The sequence below is a fragment of the Polistes dominula genome, unplaced genomic scaffold (assembly GCF_049000335.1).
Source record: "Polistes dominula isolate Pdom_NZ unplaced genomic scaffold, Pdom_raw_medaka contig_338, whole genome shotgun sequence".
Taxonomy (NCBI): Eukaryota; Metazoa; Arthropoda; class Insecta; order Hymenoptera; family Vespidae; genus Polistes; species Polistes dominula.
Genome location: NW_028301083.1, coordinates 18,940 through 44,771, shown reverse-complemented (window position 1 = coordinate 44,771; position 25,832 = coordinate 18,940). Strand labels below are relative to the sequence as shown.

The 25,832-nt window shown below is 32.8% G+C and overlaps 3 protein-coding genes across 4 annotated transcripts; 2 read left to right on the top strand and 1 right to left on the bottom strand.

Annotated features, from left to right (window-relative positions):
* The first annotated feature begins 4,095 nt into the window (after window positions 1–4,095).
* LOC107072629 (gametocyte-specific factor 1 homolog) lies at window positions 4,096–8,248 on the top strand. Its single transcript, XM_089176375.1, has 2 exons — window positions 4,096–4,248; window positions 6,707–8,248. Exon 2 carries the CDS (start codon window positions 7,445–7,447, stop codon window positions 7,841–7,843), a length of 399 nt encoding a protein of 132 aa, XP_089032501.1. The 5' UTR covers window positions 4,096–4,248; window positions 6,707–7,444; the 3' UTR covers window positions 7,844–8,248.
* Window positions 8,249–12,972: 4,724 nt separating this feature from the next.
* Window positions 12,973–19,549, top strand: LOC149031289 (uncharacterized). The gene is made up of 7 exons (XM_089176362.1): window positions 12,973–13,721; window positions 13,806–14,047; window positions 14,104–14,278; window positions 14,351–14,735; window positions 18,738–18,839; window positions 18,884–19,035; window positions 19,435–19,549. The coding sequence occupies exons 1-7, from the start codon at window positions 12,973–12,975 to the stop codon at window positions 19,547–19,549; spliced, it is 1,920 nt and encodes a 639-aa protein (XP_089032488.1).
* A 588-nt stretch (window positions 19,550–20,137) lies between these two features.
* Window positions 20,138–21,150, bottom strand: LOC107073536 (uncharacterized). 2 transcript variants are annotated; one of them, XM_089176360.1, is made up of 5 exons: window positions 20,991–21,150; window positions 20,818–20,920; window positions 20,620–20,735; window positions 20,428–20,545; window positions 20,138–20,323 (listed from the first exon to the last, which is right to left on the bottom strand). In XM_089176360.1, exons 1-5 carry the CDS (start codon window positions 21,036–21,038, stop codon window positions 20,313–20,315), a joined length of 396 nt encoding a protein of 131 aa, XP_089032486.1. In that variant the 5' UTR covers window positions 21,039–21,150; the 3' UTR covers window positions 20,138–20,312. The 2 variants fall into 2 exon arrangements, with proteins under 2 accessions (XP_089032486.1, XP_015189708.1); XM_015334222.2 differs by having other exon boundaries at window positions 20,138–20,287; window positions 20,991–21,149.
* Window positions 21,151–25,832: the final 4,682 nt, after the last annotated feature.

Genomic DNA, 25,832 nt, shown 5'->3' with positions numbered 1-25,832 from the left:
TAAAGATCTGAACAACGAAAAATCTAAAAAATGCATTGAACCGTATGGCTCTCTCATCTTATCGAACTGTGTACACTACGAGTCTCAGATTTCAGCTCCGTGGTAAGCTCCACCGATTCACGCTGGGCGTTCAACATCTTAAAAACGTTTTTATTTTATTGACAAATTTGTATAAGTTTCTTAAATACGCAAATATCGCAATTTATAATATAATTTTCATATATGCATGGGTCAGTACATCTTTTTGGATATTTTTCATAAAAACATATAAAAATCAAATTTAATAGATATATTTTGTCTTTATTCATCAAATATATTTTATGAAGAAGTAAAATAAAAATATAACAGTAATTTACTTGCTTTTGAACGGAATTTGTCAGTTGCTCCTAATTTATTCCACAGTATTCTCTAATTTTTTTTTCTCTGATGTATCTGGTAATCTTTTTTTTTTTTAAATATTTCAGACGTTTTTTGTTTTTTTTTTTTTTTTTTTTTTAATGTTTTTATTCTATGTACTTCATAATTATTTATTATAATATTTGCGAAATAAAGAATTTAATACTATTTTTTCAATAAAATAGAAACATTTTTAAATAGAAAAGATATGACATGTTTTGTTAAAAAAAACTATAGGCATGAATATTATCGCATCAATAATAAAGATAATAAATGTAGATCGAATTTCAACAGACCTTCCCTGTTTTTTATAATTCTTTTCTCATGATAAGGAACCGACCTTAGGGTGTAGGTAGCTGACAAAAACTAATATTTTCAAAATTCTATCCATCAAGATGGAATGCTGAATGCGATAGCCATAGATAGAGACGAAAATTGTAGAATATTTGTCGACAAAAAGATACGCCGTCCTAATCCAAGTAAATATAATATATATTTTTTTGAAACTCAGGTAGATGAATTTTTTTTCCTCTTACACTTTTCACACTTTCTGTGAATGTGAGATATCTTTATCATGGGTTAGCATACACAAGTATTTCTTTTTGTGTTGCAACTAATAACTGTAGATGCTGTTAAAGAAGGGAACAATTGTGGTAGGATATTTTTCGTTTCATCGGGTTTTGAGTTACAACGATTTTAAAATCTATTTCTATTTTCGTTGTTTTATTTTATAATATTAAAAATTCTTTTAAAAATTTATTTTCTATATTTTTTTTTCTATATTTGTAAAATAAGTTATATTATTTTATTCTTATTGGAAATATAAAGTAAATAAGGTTTATTTGTTTTTGTCACGTGTCTAGTTTCTTCTATTTAAAAACTTTTCTATTTTATTGGAAAATTAGTATAAATTTTCTAAATACGCAAACATGATAATTAAAAAACATGTCTTTGAATATTTATAAGAAAAATATTCTACAATGTTGTTTAATTTTTTTTCTCTTATTTATTTGATAATCATTTCATTTTTTTGTAAAATATTGCAGACAATACAATTATTATTTTCTATATATTTCATAATTGTTAATTATAATATTTGCGAAATAAATAATAATTTAATATTTATTTTTCAATAAAATAGAAACATTTTTAAATAGAAAAGACATAACACATTTGGTAAAATAAAAACAGACCATGCACTTCTTTCTTTATTTCGACCGTCGGTTCGTTTGGACCTTATACTTTTGTCGCATACCTACGCGCTTATCTCTGCTTATTCCTTCTACCCTTCTATCGCTCCTACCTACAAACATTTCGAGTATCGAAATAATACGTGTCCACGCTTTGTAGTATGCAGTCGCAAACAAACACACACATATACAACCAGGAGTGATAACTACGAAGCATAGCTTAAAGAGGAGACCGAGAATAGGAAAAACTGTATAGCCATATTCCGTCTCTCTTTCGCAGGCTCAATCCTATATGTTTGTCTCTTTCTCTCTCGTTATTCAGTATAGCAGCCGTTACATAGCTGCGTTTCCGTTTATTTACTTTTCAGATCACTCCCATTCTAAAGAAGTTTTCACTTCAAAAAGTTACATCTTTATTTATAAGATAATTTTTAACTTTCATTACTTTTGTCATTGTTATGTGCAATGGTGAGTTGTTCGAACTCATAGTACCATATACATCATTCTCTGAAGGTACATATAATTCATTCAGATTATGATAAAAATCTTTTTTGTGTTTCTTTAAATGTTTCTTTCTTTTTTCTTTGAGAAACTACACAAATATTATGACATTACAAGCGCTCGGCATTTTTTGGCAACTATTAGCACGTCATCGGTACTAATTCTAAGTTTGAAAATTTATTTTTAATTGATTGTAACTTTTTCTAATTACTACTTAAAATTAAAAAAATAATAGCTTTGTTATAAAAAATATACATAATGTTTTCATTTAAGAAAAAAAAATGTTGTTTCCATATGCAATTGTATCACTAGGATATCTCAAAAATCTTTGGTAAGGAATATCAACAATATACTCACTGCCCCTAATCTGTTATTCACAATTATAAATAAATTTAAATGTCAGCACATTATATTATATATTTAACTAAAATCTGATAGGCCATATTCAGTAAACAAATGTAAAAGAGAAATAGCAAAGCAGTAAAGTGCATTTTGGAAGTTGAAAAGAGAGATTGTTGTTATTTGAGAATATCCTTAATAAAGTAAATTTACTATGTATATCATATATTATGTAAAAGTGATAACTATATACACGGAGCCTAGATAACAGGAGGGCGATCGACATAGGAAAATATCGAGTAAACATCATGCAATTGCATTATTTTTTTAATTTATAAAAAGTAATATTTATTTAAAAATTGTAAATAAATGTATTGTTCATGGAATTACAAGTGGATTAGAAAAATACGTCTTTATTCACTGTACCACAGGTAATATAACCTTAATCGATAGTTATTAATTACTAATATAAAAAACTGCAATGATGCAAATAGTAAAAAGTCTAGTCTTGTAAAAAGTGCAATTTACGATAATAAATAACAATTTACTTTTAATTGGACTTTTTAAATTTAATTTCCCATCCTTTACTTAACTGCGACTAGGTAAGATGAAATTGAATAGTTTTACACAATAAGTTGACGGTAATATCTTAAGAATATGTGTAAAATAATAAAAAATTTTTTTTATTGCTACTTTTAACGTTAATTATAGGATTTGATCAATTTATTTTGACTAACATGAGTACAATTCTTACATTCCCGCGACAATAAACAAGGTTTTAAAAACCTGACATTAGCCACACTAACGCGCTCTAGTGGCAAAAGATTTGTCCTCTCATTTTCGGACATTTGCAATACATTGTGATCGCCCTTCTGTTATCTAGGCTTCGTGATCATGAGTCTAAAGCTAAAATCCCTAGAACTTGTAGCCAACAGCCATGTGCCTATTATCTTGTGGGTTGCCTCTTTTATTATCGTTTTATTTTTTAGAACGTATTTTGTATCGATAAGAAAATTAATATACTATAATATTAGAAGAGAATTATATTTATTCAGACGATCTTTCAAAACATCTAATAATGAATAAGGAAGCGAACGGAATGATCGAGGAGAGCAATTGCTTCGCTCATCCGGTGTCTAAAAGGACTTGAATTTATCAGTGAATAAGAAATGGCGCGCTACTAGCGCCTGCTTTCACTGTGGGGAACCAGGACTTGGACCAGGACCAACTCTTGGACGCTATATAAAGAACTGCGTCTTTTTCGACTGTTACATTACAGTACATTTTGTCGGTACGCTAAACGCATATCGCTACATAGGGATCCTGTAGGAGGGATGCGCCATTCATATTCAGCTCATGTGCCATCGGCTGAAAATTTTGGGGGACCGCTTGAATTTATAATAATTTTTTCGTGTAACCTATTCTATTTTAATATAAATTTTTAATTATCATTAAATATTGTTCATTTTTTTCTATATTTGATGCAATTCATTATTTCATAATTATTTCAATGTTTAAATCATTCGCGCGCAAAATCGAGTTCCGGTCCCCCAGCAATTTACATGGCGCATCCCTCCTATAGGATCCCTATCGCTATACCACTGATAGCGCTTCTTCCGCTGATGTTTGTGCTGCCCTCTGATGTTACTAGTGGGAGGTGGCTAAAACACCATACTTCGCAGTCTTCTGTTTTCACTCGTATCACATGAGAAAGGATAGAGTTTGTGTCAAAGTTTGAAAGATGTTAATTGTTTATAAAAAAATGCCACGTGCTTGATCAAATAGTGTATAACCTCAGTCAATCACTATCAGATCTTTTAAGGTTTGTGAAATAAATTTAATTGGTTTAAAAGTAATTGTAACAACAGGTATATTTGTAATAATAACAATCTATGTATATAAAAACGTAGATTTCATTTGAGCCTAATTGGTAATCTCTAAGAGTACTTTCCCGATTTTCTTGAAATTTTGACAATGTTGCATTCGCATACAGCTAGATTTTTATTATATTATTTTATTTATAAAATAATTATTTAATTTTTGAAAAATAATTGTTTTTATGACTGTAGATTTCAATGAGTTCTCAGAACATTTGAACATATGTAAGGTGAGAAAAAAGATAAAGAGTGCGTGTATGCATGTGTAGGAATATTTTTAAAAGTATCAATAGACGTCGGGAAAATGTTCTTATTTGGTGCGTGCGGCGATATAAATGGGAGTATGTGCATAAGAATATTTAGACCGCCGAGTTAGATAATAAGGAAAACGATCGCTATAGGCAATTTGTCATAAATTGTGTCCCCTAAAAAAGTAACAATATACCAATATTTATTTCTGCCATTAAGGCAGTATGGTGATTACCTCGATCATTGTGACGTCACAGAAAATCATTGAGCATTGCGTATTTGTAAACATACATGTGTTCTAAACAGCTACAGTGCACCCTGGAATAAAACTTTATTTGTTCTGTATTTTGGCTATACTTTTATACACAGCGATCGTTCTCCTTATTATCTAACTCCGTTGTTTAGACTGAAAAGAAAGCGAGCATGTTTTATTTGTCATATGACACTACTTAATATTGTCACTTTGTGTATGTAGTATGTGTTAAATTTTCTGAATTCTTAATCCAACTGTTCACTAAAATATCCTTTTCTATATTCCCTTCTAACATCCTTATTTCTGTCCGTTTATAACAACATATTTATTCTTACTTTATTCTAACATCCTTAGTTCAACCGTTCATTACAGTATATTTATTCACACTGTCTTATGATTCACCTTTATGATATCACCTGTGTCCTCACGCATACATACACAACACTCACATATTCTCTTCCTTCTTCAGAGAAGTAAAGGATTATATTTCTTATACTTTCCCCTAAATAGAAAAACATCTTCACTTATCCTAGAGTATCTATTTACACTTATAAGAAGGTCGTTTTTACCTTTTATAAAACCATGTATTTTCTCTTAATATGTGAGAAATGTATTTATTCTATTCCCAAAATAGCTACCTAAAAAATAACTACAAAAAAAAAACCCTTGGTGTACATATCTAACGTATGCATGACGCAATAAATTTACTTAATATTTTAACAGTATGAATGCGCCAAAGTCTCTCGAACATTCTCGATTCGGAAGTATAGGAAAGATTCAGTCTTTACACTATCGAGAATGATCTGGAGGCTTCGAGGAAGAATGCAATAAGAAGCGAAAAACAATAGTGAGGGTAATAAGTATATAAAGACAACGCGAAGGGTAATTGTCTTCACTGGTTGACAACTAATGTAAACAACCAGGAATACTTTTGAGTGTATTAAGGCTCAGTATGATTCTTCAATGTTTATGTACAATTTTTGTTTCTATTTAATTAAATATTTCTAATATTTAATTTTGTATTACATTGTGTTGAAATTGAGTTAAATTATTTTGTATTGTCTTCTAAAGGGTTAAGGAAGCAAGTTAGGTTATCTTCTACAGAAAACATGCCGTTTATACGTCTTTTCGTATAGGGAAAGATTAAGGGCTAGAGGGCCGGGAGGACGGAAATCAAATTCGTCTCGGAGAAGGGAGGTGTTGTAACATTTAACCCCTTGCACTATGCTGAAATTCAGAACAAGCCGTGCCTTAGGCTTAGTTCACATTGGGCGCTCAGCGTTGCGTTGAGCGCACGTTGGTTGCGGTACACACACCGCACTTAGCACGGCGTTCGAAGTGCGTTAGTAAAGCGAATATACGTGGCTCAGTTCGGAAATGGACATCGTAGTGTTTGCTTGTGTGTGTCAAACAAAACAAAATCACGCGTCAAATGTACAACTTTATGGTACATATTCACAAAAAATGTGAATGCACGTTTGACGCACGCCTGCATATGTACACTTCAATAGAAATCCTGGTTCTCAAAACGCGCGTTAACAAAGCGCGCTTTTGAAAGCGCCCAATGTGAACTTAGCTTAAGAGCACAAGTACGACTCGTTATATTCATGTTTGGCACGAAACAATCGATTACAATTCAGACTCGTGAAAATAGTGCAAGCGGTTAAGAAACTTATGATTTATCTTTTTTTTCTTTTCTATTTAATCATACTAAAGCCACAGCAAAGCGTGGCAGGGCACAACTTGTTGTAGATAATAAATTAGTTGTATTGACGTGTTAACCGAGCTAATTAGCATATTTACGTTTTTCACATGAAGAAAGATAAGTAATGGAAAGGGAGGGAATAAAAAAAAGTTTCACGCCTCATTCGGATTTATATCTTTTGATTTTTTGTCAACAGGAATAAAATTCTCCAAAGACACAGTCGGACCCAATATCTAAGGATAGTGTTGGATTCGGGAACTAACTAATTCCGATTAAAGCAAGAGCGCGACTGATGTGCCTTCTAGGAAAAACTAGACAAATTAGTAATTTGTCCATTACAATTTAATAATTTCCCTTCTTTACTTATAAGAACAGACGTTCTTTATACGTTTAAATATTCTTACATAAACATTGAGCGAATTGTCGATAGAATACATGTAAAGTTAGAGTGTATTTAGAATCCTAAAAACAAAGGAAAAACAGTGACCATTGAGTCTTTATTACGTATCTGCGAGTTAGATGGTATACCATCCAAATGTATTTTGAAAACAATTCTATTTCATCGTAATTCAAGTTCTTGTTAATAATACTTTTGACGTTTTTATGTTAACGTATTTGATTTTATTTTATTAACGAATTAATTTAAATAATAAATAGAAAAAAAATCACAAAAAAATAATAAGTATTGAAGAGTTGTTATTCAACAAAATTATCATTGTATGTACGCATATACGTATATATTTTGTAGATAAAATTTATTATTTGACTTAAAGCTTTACAAAGGGAGTATGACGTTAATATAAATATATATTTATATTATATATTATATATTCTATATATTGAATTTATAAATTTTATAATAATTATTAAAATAAATATAATATTATATTTATTATAATTATATATAAATAATTGTTCAAGAATTTAAAGCAAGATGAGCGATAAAGAATTCTACACTTGTCCTTACGATTCTAGTCATCGCATTCATAGGACTCGAATGGCTAGACATTTATTAAAATGTAAAATTAACCATCGTAATGTAAACGTGATAGTTTGTCCTTATAACAAATTACATGTACTGGATCCGTATCAATATGAATATCATCTAACTGTATGTGAAGAACGTAAAAACTTTGAAAATTTTGTTTACGAAACGGAAAATAAACAGCTTGATACTTCATTTCCCGAAGTTCAAAATATTAAATTTTCACGATCTTCAGAAAATTGGGACAATTCAGGAAATGTAGTATCTTACCATTCGCATCTTGTTCAGGATGGTGTAACCAATCCAACTACTCGACGTCAAGAAGCTTTAGATAGAAACGAAGACTAAAAAAGAAAAATAAATCAAGAAGAATTGTATCGATCGAAGTTTGCAAAACATTACTTACACTCCTTTTAAAAAATTTGATCTAGTTAGAACATTCGATATCTTATTTTGCACATCTTTTTGCTCATAGTGTGGCCAGCTCAATAGTATTACATGTATCATTCCAGAATAGAAAATTATCTTTAAAGAAACACTTCCAAAAAGATGAAAAGTTAAGCGAACCTAATCGATTAAAGTTAACAATGTACTCCTGCTACTTACAGTCAAATCTGAAAGAACCGAGACATTCGACATAGTCAACCAGTAAAGTTGTTCCATGTCCATTTTGACAGATTGAAAGATTACAGTAGACAAAATTTGTATCAGACTTAAACTATGAATAAGAAGAAAAAAAAAGTAAGAACCAAAGTCGAAAGACAAAATAACCATTAAAATTTTCTAATAAAATTTTATAAATAATTTTCTCGCTCTTTATCTATAAGACAACAAAAAATTATATTTAATGAATGATGTGCTTATAATTATCAAATATTCAATGTTATTATATTTTTATATCGTTATATTACGTTAATTTTACTTTAAACATGATTAGTTAGGCTAAATCATATTAAAGTATATACAAAGTAATGATAAAATGTGAAAATTATCTAATTTTTTAATTAATTTTTTGACAATATAAATTTTATAATATATTTTATATTATATGTATATTATCATTAACTTTGCCTTCATTAAAAAATTTTTACAATATAATAAGAATAAATATATAATAAAATAGAAATTAATCTATTTTTTTTCTTATATTCAAATGTAATAATTGAATTAAAGTATAGTTCTTTAAGGATTTAATAATTTTTGTATAATTTAGCCTAATTTCTATTTAATATTTTTAAATTTAAACTATTACACTTACTAATGATTAAACAATTTTCTGTTAATTTATTTTTACTGGAGTTATGGATTTTTTTCCCAAAGATTATCGGGTTTAATTTGAAATTTTAAAATAACACCTTGAATTTTGTTTTCGTTCATTTTTCTTTGAGATGTAGACCTTCACTTCGAGATTGTGTTTTCGACAGAATTACGACGAAAAATAATTACTCAAAACAAAGGAAACCTCTCCTACAAAGGTTTACTAATTGTAAGAGTGGAGAGGAGAGAGAGATGTGTTAATTTTTTTTTAATAAAATAATGCGTTTAACTATAACACATGGAAATCTGATTTAAATTTATAATATTATAGTATTATAATTTAAATTTTTACGATGTATTAATATGCAACAAAAAGAAAAAGATAAAAAATAGCATAATTGGGAACAACAATAAATAAAATATCGAATTATCGGAACATTATAATGATAATTTTATGTAATTTAGTTTAATTTTCAATTATGTAGTGATTATTGGGAATTAAAAAAATATTTCCATTATATTTTTCTAAATTTATATTATTAAGAGACTCTATATTATTATTATTATCATTATTGTAATAACTTAATACAATTTTAGAAAATTCTTAGTCACTGAGTCAAGTACAAAAGTTTTAATATTTATACACATATGTGATTTGTGTCATATTTTAAAAATTGCTACAGGGACCACCGCTACGCAGAGAGCCGTCTCCAGGCTGACGCCGAAGAAGCGGGAACTTGCCAACGCGTCACAAGCGCCTACTGATGCAAAGGACGCGGTGGCAAGGGCTCAGTCCGATGGAAAAACGGGGGGCGGGGCAAAGGCCAGAGGTAGACCGCCCAAGGCTATCGCCCTGGTCAAGACGACCCGTGAGGGGACCCGGCGTGGTGTCCAACGGACCATTGCTGGGTCCCTAACGGGGCCGTCTACAACGCCCCAGGGGACCATAGAGGCCCCGAAGGCATTTGAGAAACAAGGGATCAAGGACGATGGCCGGTAGTCTGACCTGTTGTCCTCTTCCCCATTCCATACCCCCTCTAATACCTATCCCCCTCTCCTCCCTTCACCTCCCCTCTCCACCATTTCCCTCCCCTCACCTCCCTTTCTCCCCCTCCCCTTCCCATTCCTCAAATAAAAACAGAGGGATAAAGGCGCACGCGTCATCACCTAGTAGTCCAGTCAAAATAGCCCTGAAATCGGGTTTTTGAGCTATACGGCTGAAAAAATATGGAAATTATCAGAAAAATGCGTACAAAACTGTGGGCAAAGTAAAAAAGTTCTCAACCACCGGGAAAGGGGTGAAAAAAATTAAAAACTACCCCAAAATACGATTTTTGGATTATATGTTGAAAATATCAAAAAAAATTTTAAATAAAAGTTGTAGAGCATAAAATTTTAAGCCTATCTCTTTCAGACCATTTTTCCCCTAAAACGCACCCTTTCACCCCTACGACGGTTCAAAGTACTCAAAAAATGAAAATTCAATAAAAAATATAAAAATTGGACTTTTTTAATTTTTTTTTTTTAATTATCTTTAAAAAACTACAAAGAACAATCGTAGGGAAACAAAAAATTTTTTTTTCATCCCTTCTATTAAAAATCAAGGGGTGAAAACGGTTTTTGCTCGATATTTCGCTTAAAACTGGTTATTTAAAAAAAATTTCTTTTTCATATGAATTTTAAATTTATTTTTTAAATTTTGGTGCTGAATTTATATTTATAAATATTTACCTGTAGGAAATATCCCAATTTAAAGACAGGTAATTACTCCTTTAGTCCTACGACTTTGTAGAAAGAAACAGAAAATGAAGCTATCCTGCTCTTACTCATTGTGACGTAGTTCGCCATGGCACGCATGCGCAAACTCTTAACTTCCATGCGTGCAAGAGAGATAGACAACCAATTGTTAGCTTCGTCTAAATGTAAACAGTATAACGCGATGAAACCCTTTTTCTTAAATATATTCTCTTTTTCTTCTATATTCTCTATAGCTCGAGAGTCTCGCGCGCATCTGTGACACCATGATAGATTTTTGAAAATATCTCAAAAAGTAAGCGAGATAAAGCGATTTTGTATTCATTATGTTTTGTAGACAATTTTATTTGCTACAAAAAAGGTCCAGTACTAAAATATTTTATCTCCCTTACTTTTCAAGATATATTAAAAAAATTATAAAACTATTCCAACCTTTTCTTACATTTTTGAAAATATCTCAAAAAGTAAGCGAGATAAAGCGATTTTTTGTTAATTATGTTTTATAGACAATTTTATTTGCTACAAAAAAGGCTCAGTACTAAAATATTTTATCTCCCTTACTTTTCAAGATATATTAAAAAAATTATAAAACTATTCCAACCTTTTCTTACATTTTTGAAAATATCTCAAAAAGTAAGCGAGATAAAGCGATTTTTTGTTAATTATGTTTTATAGACAATTTTATTTGCTACAAAAAAGATCCAGTACTAAAATATTTTATCTCCCTTACTTTTCGAGATATATTAAAAAAAAATGATTACTCTCTTACCTGATACTTTTTATGAAGTTTCACCACTGACAAGGACAGCGCAAGGTCTTGCCCTCTCGGATTTTGTTCAAATTTTGCAGGATGATAGATTTTGCTTACCTTTTTACGAATATATATTGTAATAGGAGCCACTACTCAATTATTTTTGAGATATTTGCAATTAAAAATGCTTATGATGCTATCTACAACAAAGATTTTGGTGGGGGGGTGGATGCGCACGTACTCTACCCCCTAGTTCGTTGTTTCATGTGAACTCGGCCCAAGGGCGTGTGTCTTTGTTTCCAAAAGGCACCACGCCCTGAAGCTAAGCAGATTCTGCAGCAGGGACCTTGCGGTGGTCTCGGTTAGGTTAAAGTTGGGAGGTGGGCTGACTGACCTTATCGTCTGCTCAGCATACTTCCCCTACGACTCGGCCGAACATCCGCCTACAGAGGAACTGAGGGCCGTAGTGGAACACTGCCGCAGAGAAGGGCTGGACCTTGTGATCGGGTGCGACGCTAACTCGCACCACGTCGCATGGGGCAGCTCAAATACAAATATGAGAGGGACGGCTTTGCTGGAATACCTCTCGTCGTCGAATCTGGAGATCCTCAACAGGGGATCCAGACCTACCTTCGTCACCTCGAGGAGACAAGAGGTGATTGACTTAACACTGGGCACCCCCAGGGTGGCTCGGTGGCTGGAGGAGTGGCGAGTGGACGATGAGGATTCACTCTCGGATCACCGCCGCATCCTCTTCAAGCTCAGGACTGAGACGGAACAGCCCGTTATCAGGACCTACCGAGACCCTAGGGCCACTGACTGGGCTCTCTACAAGAGGGACCTAGAAGGCAGGCTCGAGGGTATAAACGGAGGGCTAAGAACTGAGGGTCTGATTGAGGAACGGGTGTGCCTACTCTCCTCTTCCATCACTCAGGCCATCGAAGCTGCTTGCCCTCTTAGGACACGGGGGGCAGGACAAGAGTGGCATGGTGGAGCAAGCAGTTGAGCTCACTGCGCTCGAGTTCTCGCCGCCTCCTAAATAGAGCTTTAAAATCAAATGGCTCTGAAGATTGGGCTAACTATAGGAACGAGCAGAGGGCCTATAAGAAGCTCATCAAGAAATCCAAATGCGAGGCCTGGAGAAAATTCTGCTCTGAAGTTGAGGCCCTTCCTCTAGTGGCCAAACTTCGCAGAGTCCTCGCCAATGGCCCACAACCAAGCCTCGGTGGACTCTCTCTCCCAAATGGGGAGCAGCTTGAGAAACACGAGGACATCCTTGCCCACCTATTGGAGGTACACTTCCCGGGATCCGGCCAGGTCGAGAATAACCCCCTGATTCAGGGGGAGCTCCGCGCCACGAGACCCGGTGATTGGACCACTGCTGCTGCAGTGGTAACGTATGACAGGATTCGCTGGGCTCTGGACTCGTTCGACGGGTACAAGAGCCCAGGGGCCTGACGGGCTCCTCCCCGCTCTTCTTTAAAATGGAGGGGACGGGCTAGTCAAGCATCTGATCCGTGTCTTTAGAGCGTGTCTCGCCTTGAGATACGTACCTAAGCCATGGCGGCAGGTCAAAATAGTCTTTATCCCAAAAATAGGAAAAGACAGATATGACCAAGCCAAGGCTTTTAGGCCTATCAGCTTGACGTCTTTCCTGCTGAAAACGCTGAAAAGACTCGTTGATAGGTTCATAAGGGATGGAGCGCTGGCGAGGATGCCGGTGCAGCCATCACAGCATGCTTACCAAGCAGGTAAGTCTGTCGAGACGGCTCTTCATGGCCTCGTTCGCGAGATAGAAGGTGCCCTCGACAGAAAAGAAGCCACGTTATGTGTCTTCTTAGACGTCGAGGGAGCGTTCGATAACACCTCCTTCGAAGCCATATGCGGAGCAGCGAGGGATTTCCACATCGACGACACTATCGTCCAGTGGATGGACTTCATGCTCCGCTCACGTATTATCACTGCTAGTCTCAGCGGGACGGACATCAGGGCGCACGTTGGCAGAGGGTGCCCTCCGGGTGGAGTTACCTCCCCACTGATGTGGCTCATGGTTGTCGATGGGCTCCTGAGCAGGCTCGGGAAGCTAGCGGTTAAAACGGTTGGGTTTGCCGATGACATCTGCATAGCGGTCACCGGCTATCACCCAGCCACGATGTCGAGCAAGATGCAAAGAGCGCTCGATATCGTTCAGGATTGGTGCACGTCGAAGTCTTTAAGGGTAAACCCGAATAAGACTGAGATGGTGCTTTTTACGAGGAAGAGGCTTTTCAATATAAGGCCTCCCTCAATATTTGGAACTGAGCTGACGTTCTCCGTGGAAGTTCGCTACCTAGGGGTAACGCTAGATAGCAAGCTCAGTTGGAAATGCCACATCGACAACCAGGCCAGGAAGGCTATTTATACCTTCTGGGCCTGCAAGAAGATGTTTAGTAAGACGTGGGGGTTAAAACCACGGATGGTTAGGTAGATTTACACCGCCATACTGGTCCCTCAAATGACGTACGCCTCTCTAGTTTGGTGGCCCGGCGTCGAGCGGGCTCAAAACAGGAAAGCGTTAGACAGGGTCTACAGGCTAATAGGGCTGGGAATTACGGGCGCAATGCGCACTACCCCGACCCTGGCTCTAGGGGCTCTGCTCAATATCTTACCTCCGCACATTGCGGCGGAGGAAAGAGCCAGAAGCGCAGCCTTTAGGCTGTTAGTCAGCGGGAGCTGGAGACGGGCCTCCTACGGGCACGCATCGATCCTTTCAAGAACGGAAGACTTCGAGGAAGTCAACCGTCTTGGGGGTGACTGGTGCCCAAAGGAGTACAATTTCCAGTACAACATGAATGTCTATTCCCAGATAGACAGTCATGGGCAGAGGACCCAAATCATTTATTAGCACCCGCAGGGCCCGTCTGGTATACAGACGGGGCTAAAGCGGGTTCCAACGCGGGAGCAGGGGTCTGGTCTGGAGGGCCTAGAACCGAATTGTCCTACACCCTAACCGGTACCGCCTCTGTTCTTCAGACGGAGCTGTTTGCCATTTGGGCCTGCGCCCACAGTATCCTCGAAAGAGGATAGTATGGCAAACACATCTACATTTGTAGTGACAGCCACACTGCGCTCAGACTTATACACAGCACCGTGGTCAAGTCAGGGCTGGTGAAGGACTGTGTAGACTTGTCGACACGGCTAGGCAGTGTCAACAGAGTAAGGTTGCTCTGGGTGCTGGGTCATAGTGGCGTTCAGGGCAACGAAAGGGCGCACGAGTTTGCCAGACTTGGAGCTTCACGGCACGATCTGGCAAGCCAATGCCACATCAGCGTGTCAGAGGGGCTCATGCGGTGGAGATCTAAGAAGTTTGCTACGGACCGCTTCAGGGATCTCTGGGTGGGCCCTGGCATGAGGCACACGAAGGCTCTGTTTTCAGGGCCTTCGGAGGAGCTAGGTACCGAGCTGATCAACCTGGACCGAGCTCAATTGAGGCTGGTGGTAGGATTGGTCACCGGGCACTGGCACCTTAGAAAGCACCTTACGCGACTGGCCTTGCACAAGACTCGGTCTGCGGCAGGTGTGGCGAAGGAGAGGATACCCCCCTCCATCTCATAACTCAATGCGTTGGGCTCGCGGACGTCAGAAATGATGTCCTTGGGACCAGCGACAACAACTTCGACCTAGTGGGCTCAGGGGCGGCCAGACTCCTGCGCTTTGCAAGGGAGTCGGGACTGCCCGCGGGACCGCTATGGTCATAGGTTTTTCCCCGCAGGGGGCCCGGGCACAATGGTCCAGAGACTGAGCGCCTGGGTATACAAACCTCAAGATAAAAAAAAAAAAAAAAAAAAAAGCCACAAAGTCGGAAAAAATTTTTGATTTTCTGACAAATCCCCGGGTCTATTACATCATTTGATTATGAACGGCGTTTGTTTCATACAATTTAAATACCTATTCTAATTGATTATTCCGCAACGCCGTGCAAAAATCATGCAACAAGGGAGAAAAATCCAGGGTTAAAATCCACCTTTTTCCACGGGTCTGGGGGATGATCTGATACTACATAAAATTAATTTATTTTGAAAGTATTCTATGCATAGATAACATTTTTCCACATGCCGTTAATTTTTTTTGGTCCAAGGGTCTGTAGGAGGAAAAAAACTTCAGAAAAATCCATGTAAAAGAATGTACTTTTGGGTGATATTTAGTACGACATTTTTTTGTACGGCATTTAGATAGTTTAGTTTTATTTAATGCAATCGTCTATAGAAAATCAATGCCGTACAAATTTGATAGTTCATATTCATAAAAAAGTAATAAAAATAATAAATATATATAATTTTCATTTTATGTTGTTTGCTTCGTAAAATGAACTCTCCTTTAAAACTAATATTAATCAAATAATAAATATTAATTATTAAATGAATGTTTTATTTATTAAAATACTTGTCTATTTTTTAATTTACATTTTTAATACGTACATATAGTGTTCCGGAGGGTAGTACGAACGCGAAGTATACATACAATATAATATATACGCATATTGTATATGTATGTGTATGTGTATATTAGATAAACATATTACAAAACAAAGCAATAAAAATTTTGTTGGTAGTGAAAGTGTATTAAATGCTGGACATGTGATTAAGTGTGGGCAAGTACCAAGTCGTGATTGTAATATTATAAGTATTTTAGCTTTTTGTTTACAAACTTCACATATTAAAGGAAATCCACATGAAATAACTGGTGGAATATTAAAAAATGGTCGAATAATTGGAATAAGTTGTTCATACAAGGCTGATTTAAGTGGTATTTGTTAATATGTTGTTGCAGTATTGCAATATCATTAACTGTCACTAATTTAATTGATCTTCTACGTATTCTTTCTTCTTGAGAATCTATTTGATCTACAGGACAAGCACATTCTTTGGATGATCCTAAAGGAAGATTTTGACTAGGAATACTTGTTTTTTTTAAAATAAGTTCGAGTTGAATCAATAGCTATACCAATACACAAAAACAATATAGGCATGAGTAAATTTATTGATTTAACAATTTATAATAACCAGAAAAAATAATTGTTGAAAATACTTACGTGAAGGTCAAAAACCTAATTTTTTCATCACGACAAGCTATGTTTGTACAATCAAATACACAGCAATAGACTTTACTTTTATTTTTTCTTGCTGGGAATTCCGTAACAAAAAAATTCTTTATAACAACTTCTTAATTTAACAATACTAGTTATTTTCAATTGTACTTTCAATAATAAATAAGCAAGTCATAAAATTAAAAATATATATATTTCCACATAAATATTGTGTAGTTTAAGTCAGCTATCAGCAATATTATTGTTTACTCATAAAACATATGTGAAATTATTTAATAAAATTGTAGTACTTTTTATTTTTAATTAATATTTTCTATATAAACAAATTATAACAATGTTTGAAGTATATTTCATCAAAAATTATAGAAAAATGTTAATACTGAGTATGATAGTTTTTATTTTTAGGATATAATATTCACACTGTTTTACTTTAAATATACGGCATAATGATTTTTACATATCATTAACTGTTCCTTTTAAAAATATGTTTATGCCGTACAGTATTAAATGACCATAAAGTATCCCCTAAAACAGTAGTGTTATTTTTATCTGCCAAAAAATATGGTCTGCATTAAAATGAACGGCATGATTTTTTCTTAATTCATTGACCCTTAAACTATTTAGAACAACAATAACATTTAAGAAATTGCTTTATGTTATTAATGTACGATAACTTAAACTTTTACAAAAATTGAAAAAATTTCATTTTTTGTTTTCTCTATATTTTTTTTTTAGAACAGTTTTTTTTATCGGCAATAATACAGAACAATTGTACTTAGCAATATCATGTTAAAAAACAAGTTGCCGTACAGAGTCAAATGATTTTACAGCTGTAAAAATCAAATATACGATTAAATTAAGTTAAAAATTGATATACATTCAAAAAACAACAATTTTTAAACGGCATTATTTTAATTAGTACTTCTGAGTGCTAAAAAATAAACTGAAACTGATGCCGTTGTTTTTCAGATCATCCCCCAGACCCGTGGAAAAAGGTGGATTTTAACCCTGGATTTTTCTTCCTTGTTGAATGATTTTTGCACGGTGTTGCGGAATAATCAATTAGAATAGGTATTTAAATTGTATGAAACAAACGCCGTTCATAATCAAATGATGTAATAGACCCAGGGTTTTGTCAAAAAATCAAAAATTTTTTCCGACTTTGTGGCTTACTATTTTTTAACGGCACTACGTGTTTTCTCATTATTTTCGATGGATCTATAGGTGGTAAGAATGCCGTAGAAAATCATTTGATAAAAAAGCACCCGATTATTTTGTGCTTTTTAATTCTCACCTGCACTCAGTTGGACAGCTTACAAGTCACGGCATAGTGCTAAAAATTATTGTTTTATGCCCTTCTATTGTCCAATATAGGTTTCCTGCGGGATCATATGACCCATCGAATTTTTAGGTCGGGCCTGTAGTCTATATGTGTTTGCTTACCCATGATAAGGAAATTTTAAATTCACAGAAAGGCTATCATCTACCTGAGTTACAAAACAGGATATATTATATTTACGTAAGTTAGGATGGTGTATCTTTCAATCGACAAGCACTCTACAATTTTTTATTCTATCTATGACTATCGCATTCGCCATTCTATCTTTATTGATACAATTTAAAAAGAGATAGTTTTTGTCAGGTATTCTCATCCTAAGATCATACCGGTTCCCTTTGGTAACAATAAATATATGTGGTAACAATAATATAATAAATAAATCCTACAACTATCTTACCCTTGCTACTGTGCATACGTCTCATTCTCTCTAGGCTTAGTTTTAATAAGGTTTTACTTCTAATTTTATGTTTGTACACTTGTCCCGAATATATATTCACAGCTTTAGCTATATAGCATTATTTGTTTGTTTGTGGGAGGCTTAAAGGTTAAAAGTGTTTTACTTGCTAGGCAATTTCCTGCTGTCGAAATATTAGGTGGTTCAGAAAGTCGTTTCGTGTTTTGCTGACGCAATAATGGCACTACTTGATGCAAACCGACAAATAGTAACACATGAGATCGATGAGAGGTTAAATTTATCAAATTTAACTATTTATGACCACTTGAAAGGTTTAGGTTTAACCTCGAAGCAAAAATTATATTCATTTTTACAAAAGAAAAACGAAACGACTTTCCGAATCACCTAATACATAGGTCAAAGATTTTGTATCAAATTTGGTGTGAAAAATAGTATTAAGTGCTCTATAAACTTCAAATGTTGACACTACTTAACGGTGAGTTTACTTTATTTCAGAAAAATCTTTATATGTGGTACAAAATATTCCGAGAAGGCCGAGAAGACATCAGTCGTCACTGGACGCCTGAGCACGTCAACAACTGATGAGAACGTTAAAAAAGTGAAGAAAAATTTTTTGAAAAATCGTTGAATTACCATTAGAGAAGTTTGCGTGAAGCAATACGAAAAAAACGTCTGGAAGATTGGAAAAACCAGTCATGGTTATTGCATAACGATAATGCACCTGCTCATTCATCGTTGCATGTAAAAGAATTTTTGGACAAAATAAAACCACAATCATTCTTTAGCAACCGTATTTACCGGATCTGACCTCCTGCGACTTTCTCTTGTATCCAAACCTCAAGATACCGCTGAAAGGACAGCATTTTGCAACGATTGAGGAAATAAAAACCGCATCACTGGATGAGCTCAAAGCTATACCAAAAAGTGCTTATCAGAAGTGCTTTGATGATTAGAAAAAGCGTTAGCACAAGTGAATAGTATCTGAAGGGGGATAACTTTAAAGCAAAAAATATAAATATTAATGAATAAATAAATATTTTTTGATAAGAATAAAAATTTACATTACTTTTTGATCACACCTTGTACCTTGCCGATAACACACGACTGGACATAGCTGCAAGCGTAACTGTTTTAAGTCAATACAACAAGACGCCTAGTATGGAAGATTGAAATGAAGTGAAAAGGATCTCTCGCTACCTGAACGAAACAAAAGGCGCCGAGCTACGTTTAGGAAACGGGGACGTCACAGCAACACTTATCGACTATGCGAATGCGGACTGGGCAAAAAATCGTATTGATAAAAATTCTTTAACAGATAATTATTTCAATATTTCAGATCACCGGTCAGTTTGCTTGCTAAAAGCAATCATGTTTGTCAACATCATCGAAGGAGGCCGAATGCATTCCTCTTAAAGAAGACACTCAAGAAAAAATGTGGATCCCTCGCTTAATTAAGGATTTTGACGGAAAACAACAAAACAAAACTTGGATCTACAAGGACAATCAAAGCTGTTTCAAACTTTTGATCATAAAAGATTTAATCATCGGACAAAACATATTGATACGAAGTATCATTTCGTCAAGTATATCAAAGAAAAGGAACTGATTGATTACAAGTATTGCCCCACAGTAAAAATGATAGCTAATATGTTTACTAAGCAATTAGGAAAGATTAAATTAAGGGTTTTGCGGAAATTTGGGGATTGATAAATGATTAAGTCATCGGTGTGTGCATCGTTAAAGAAGAATGTTGAGAAAAATACATATTCTCTTTGTCGACAACAACACACACACACACACACACACACACGTATACACAAGCGGTTAGCAGATTAAACTGGCCAATATAAGAAACAATAAGGGCGGTTCTTTGTATCGGTCGAATTTTCTGACAGACAATAGGAAGAAGTAGGAAACGGACGGAAGTATCTGTATTTGATCGACCACATCACAAATAACCGCTGACCATTGCACAACGTTTTTTCCATCATCGTATAACAATGTATTTTACACACGTTATTAAAACAATTAAGAGAACATTATTTATATTTAAGTAAAAATTACTTTATTACACTATTTTAATCAGTGACAATATTATACAGATTAATGGCCACGCATCTTTATCATCTCTCGTTTAAAACAAATCATGAAATTAAATGCAACAACAGCTTCTTCATCGGTACTGTTGCCTAAAAGAAATAAAATTTTATCAAGTTACATATTGTCTATAAAATTGTCAAATAAATGATTAGACAACGAGTTTTACATTTTACATGCCATAAAGTGTGTGAATAGAGAAATAGAAAAATTATATTTATTAATTAATTACCTGTTTCAGAGCATTTTCGAATCGTAGTAGCTATTGGAAGAGGAATGGGTTCATTTGTGCGTTTTAGTCGATTCATTAATCGAAATAATTCATTTGGAAGAAATTTGGAATCACGGAACTGTAATTACAATATATCCGTGTAATAGAAAATAATATAAATTTATATCTAAGTAATTATATTACAATATTTACCACGCCATGTATTTTAAATATGCACGCTGTGACAGTTCCTACTTTTTTTACCATTTCTGGCGGATAGTTAATCGTATCTTCATCGAAAGCTGCTTCATTTAGTTCCAGAAAGGTTTCTAATTTAATTCAAATATTAAAAAGTCTTTTGATTTCATATAAAAAAAACAAACAATTATTAATAAACAACATTTCTCTTACCTAAATCTACGCGTCCTTTATTTAAACATAATTGGAAATCCTTTCCTGATAAACCTATATCCATTGCCATTGCTGAAACTCTATCATCTGGAATAGCTGCTTGCTGAAACAAGTTTTTTTAAAGTAGATTTATTTAAAAACATTATTGATTAATTTTGAATATATATATTTACTGCATAAGCAAATATTAGAAAAAAAGCACAGAACAGGATACTCTTCATGATATCTAACAGTCTTCTAACAATACGTTTTGGTATAGAACAATATGCATATACTTTGATTAATGTTTTACTAGTTAATGATGATTTACTAACGTATTCTAAGCTTATATACTCCCTATAGATACGCAAACAGTCAAAGGTCGTAACATAAGACTCTAAAGTGATATTAAAAACTTTACATTGTGAGATATCAAAAAGATCAAGAAAGCACGTTGTTTTGTTTGATAGATATATGCGAACTTATAAGTTTTAAGAAATGTTAGTAATCTATTTGAAATGAAAACATTTCTTGGGAAAGAGAAATTTTGTAGTTTTTCTAAGCGCATACAACGAATAAATGTGCGAAAATAAAAGGTCGTTAAAGTTGATCTGTGCAAAAACAAATATATTTGATAAAAATTATTTTTAAGAAAAAACATTGATCAAAGTTTCTATTTTTTTTGTTTCATATAAATAAATCTTAAACAGAAAGATAAAATTTACAAAATAATCATTTTCAACAAATATAACTAATTTATAAAAAATAAAATTAGAATAATTCATCTGATTTCTCACAACTAAAAAAATAAAACTAAGTACATTCATAATTTGTAAAATTGCTGGAATTGATATCTAAAATACAAAGCAAAATTAAGTAAAAAAAATTAAAATAATGCTTTCTTCTGAAAATTAAAATACTGAATTTCGCGACATTCATACAATGATTTTAATAATTTTAATGTTTATTAGAAAGCTAATATAATGGGTTAAGTTTTTATTGCAACATTTATTTTAATTAGTATATAACAGTTATTTGACTAGAGTTTGATTATAAGTCAAGAATATAAGTGTATTAATTCACGGTTTTCTTTTCAAATTATGCAGTATACTTACATTTTAACTAGCTGTTAAAATAGAAAAATTAGTATATATTGCATGTGTGCATATTTTCTGAAACGTCAAAAAATTTTACTATCAGTGTTCTTTCATTCAAATATAGATAATTATGTCAAGAAGTATTAAATCATTTTTATTTATTTATTATATATAAATAAAATAGAAAATACGAATTTAATTTTGAAAGAATATGTTTTTATTTATATATAATGACCAAAATATAGTTATTTCTTTTAACAGATAAGTTTTGCATATAGTTCTTGAACCTTGAACTATTTATTGGTAATAGGTGTGATAGCGTACAAGACGATATGCGGCCCTTGCCATGCAAATAGAGGATTGCGTATTAATTATTATTAGTGCGCAAATCTGACGCATCTATGCTTCTTTTATTAGGCTACATTTCGTTTGTTCTTAGTTTATATTGATCGTCGCTGAAGCAATACGTTGAAAATATCGTTTACTTTGTTTCTATATACTACAGCGTTTAACCTGCTAATATAGGTTATATGAAAAGAATATTGTTTTTTTAGTAGCTAATATTCTTTTAACTCAATTATCTTTCTATTTTAAAAATGTTTAGACTGTTTATATATTCTGCCTTGTAAATGCACACAGATACCTAGGTAATACCAAACTTGTTACAAGTCCAGACAAAGGAGAAACTTTTAGGGCAAGGCTAGCAACCTACCCTCAGTAAAAATAAACCTGCTTCCATAACTAGCAAATAATCATCAAAATGGATGAAAAACATCCATGACGATACGACGAGCTATATAGGAAAATGTAAAAAATGGAGAATAAAATAAAAAAGCGAAAAATAGAATGATGGAACAAAAAATCCATAAACAATAAAGATCAAGAAATAGTGTAAAAAATAAGAAAAAAACCAAAAAGATATTTGTGATCTTACCAAAACGATTAAAAAAAATCATGTGTGCAGATCACACTTGTTAGAAGTAAAACCTTCCAAAAACTAATTTTTCAGAGAATAATACGAATGCACAGTAGCAAGAGTAAGAAAATTGTAGGATTTATTTTATATAATATTATTACCATATATAGCAAAGGGCACTGGTATGATCTCTGAGTAGAATAGATGATAACAACTACACTTTCCCAAAATCAAACAATAAAAATGGAATGCTGAATGCGATAGTTATAGATAGAAATAGGAATTGTAGAATGTTTGTTGACGAAAAGATAAGCCGACCTAATCTAAGTAAATATTACATATACTTTTATATAACTCAGTTAAATGATAGTCTTTCTGTAAATTAAAGATATCTTTATAATAAATTAAAACACATAAGTATTTATTGGTGTTGCAACTAATACCTTTAGGTGCTTGAAAAAGAACAGAACAATTTTGGTCGTAATTTTTTCGTTTCATCGGGTTTTGAATTTGGAATATTTTTAAATCTATTTTTCATTTCAGTTGTTTTATTTTATAATTTTTAAAATTGAAAAAAACTTTTTTAAATATATTTTTAAAATAAGTTATATTATTGTATTTTTATTGGAAATATAATAGCAAAAAAGGACTATTTTTTGTGTTACGCGCCTGTCCAGTTTCTTCTGTTTAAAATCTTTTCTATTTTATTGAAAAATTAGTATTAAATACTTTATTTCGCAAATATTATAATAAATAAATATGAAATGCATAGAATATATAATAATTGAATTGTCTGAAATATTTAAAAAAAAATAAGAATTGCAAGATACATGAGAGAAAAAGAATTAGAGAACACTGTAGAATACATTAGGAGCAGCTGGCAAATTTCATTCAGAAGCAAGAAAATTACTGTCACATTTTAAGTCGCATATAAGAAAATTATATTATTAATTGTAATATTTGCGTATTTTAGAAACTTATACTAATTTTTCAATAAAATAAAAAGATTTTTAAGATGTTGAACGCCCAGCGTGAATCGGTGGAGCTTACCACGGAGCTGAAATTTGAGACTCGTAGTGTACACAGTTCGATAAGCTGAGAGAGCGATACGATTCAATGCATTTTTTAGATTTTTCGTTGTTCAGATCTTTATTTAGACAAGAGTATTTAGAAAGATAAGTTTGTGGTCCAAAGAATAAGGACGAGATATTTTATAAATAATAAGGGTCTCGAAGTGTGCTACAGAGTTGATAAATCATTTCTAGAGAATATCTTTATTAGATCTTTCATTGCATTTTACCAGAACCTTCGTTCAGTCTAGCAGTATTTTCCATATGTTTTTCGTAACGTTTTTATTTCATCTATCCTAAAATGTTTATTATATAGCGCAAGAATGTAGATGAAAACGGGAAATTGAAAACCATACTAACAAAAAAATTTTATACCTGAATTTCAAAAAAAAAGATAATTCGTATTTACTTAGTTTCGGACGAATTATATTTCCTTTGATAAACATCCTACCATTTTGGTGTCTATTTATAACTATCGCATTCAGCATTCAATTTTTATTGCTTTAATTGGGAAAATGTACTTTTTATTAGCTATTCATCCAGAGATCATACCGGTGATCTTTATTATACGTGGTAATAATATTATAATAAATAAATCCTACAATTATCTTATATACTCTTGAAACTGTGCATTTGTCTCATTCTCTCGAAACTTAGATTTTTGAAGGTTTCACTTCTAACACGTGTGATCTGCACACATGTTTTTTTATTTATTCCTAAATTGACCTTAATGAACCTTTTTTTAAAAAAAACTATTCGTTGTATGCGTTTATAAAAATTACAAGATTTCTTTTTTCCAGAAAAAATGTTTTCATTTCAAATAGTTTACAAACATTTCTGCAAACTTATACGTTCACATTTACTTATCATTCGAAACAATGTTCTTTCTTGAGTTTTTTGATATCTTTGGATGTCACGTTTTTAAATATCACTTTAGAGTTTTATCTTACGACCTTCGACTGTGTGCGTATCTATAGAGAGCATATTAGCTTATAATACGGTAGTAAATCGTCTATAACTAGTAAGATTTGAATTAAATTCTTTTTATGTTGTCTTTAAATGACAATTTAACTAAAACCCTTTAAAAAAAAACACTTTTCTTCGATTTCATTCGCCAGTGCTAATCATGAAGTAAATAACTTAATAATATATATATTAATAATTAAAATATTGCAGTATTATAATAAAACTCATTGCTTTAAAAAATGGTAAACATGCTGTTTAAGTATTTATTTGACAATTTAAAAAACAATATATTACAAGATAAACATTTATTTTTTCTTATGCAATAGTAATGATACAGATTTTATATTATTATCTCTAGTTACATAAATCATTTTAAACAGGAGATATTAAAAATGTGTATTAGTTGATCCATCTGTTGTTTTACCAAAATTTAATTAATGTATTATAATAAAACTTCTTGAAATTATATATTTAAATATAGATTATTTTAAGACTATATAAAATAAATTTTATTGTTTATCAATATTATTAATTTTTTTATTATTAACTTTTTTATTATTAATTTTTTTTTAATCATATTAATTTTACATAACATCATATTACATTTACATTAAATCTGACAGATTATTATTATTTTTAATTGGTGTTAAGTACTCGAAAGTTCACTGCCGCAAATACTAAATCTCGCATTGTTCTCGTCCCTGATCGCTACACCTTCATTCGTTGTCTTCGTAGCCTATTTCCTTATATCTCTTCTATTATTCCTCTGATATCCTAATCAATTCGTTTTTTTTTTTTTTTTACATCTGTGTGTCTTATTTAAGCCACACAGCTAAGCTCACTTGATGTTAGTATTAAATTAAAACGGAAACAAAAAAGACACTTTATTATGGAAGCAGCTGTTATGCATTGTTTTTATTATTGCTTACATTTTTTATCCTATACCAGCTGATAAATTTTCTTGTTGATGCGTTAAATTAACTCTTT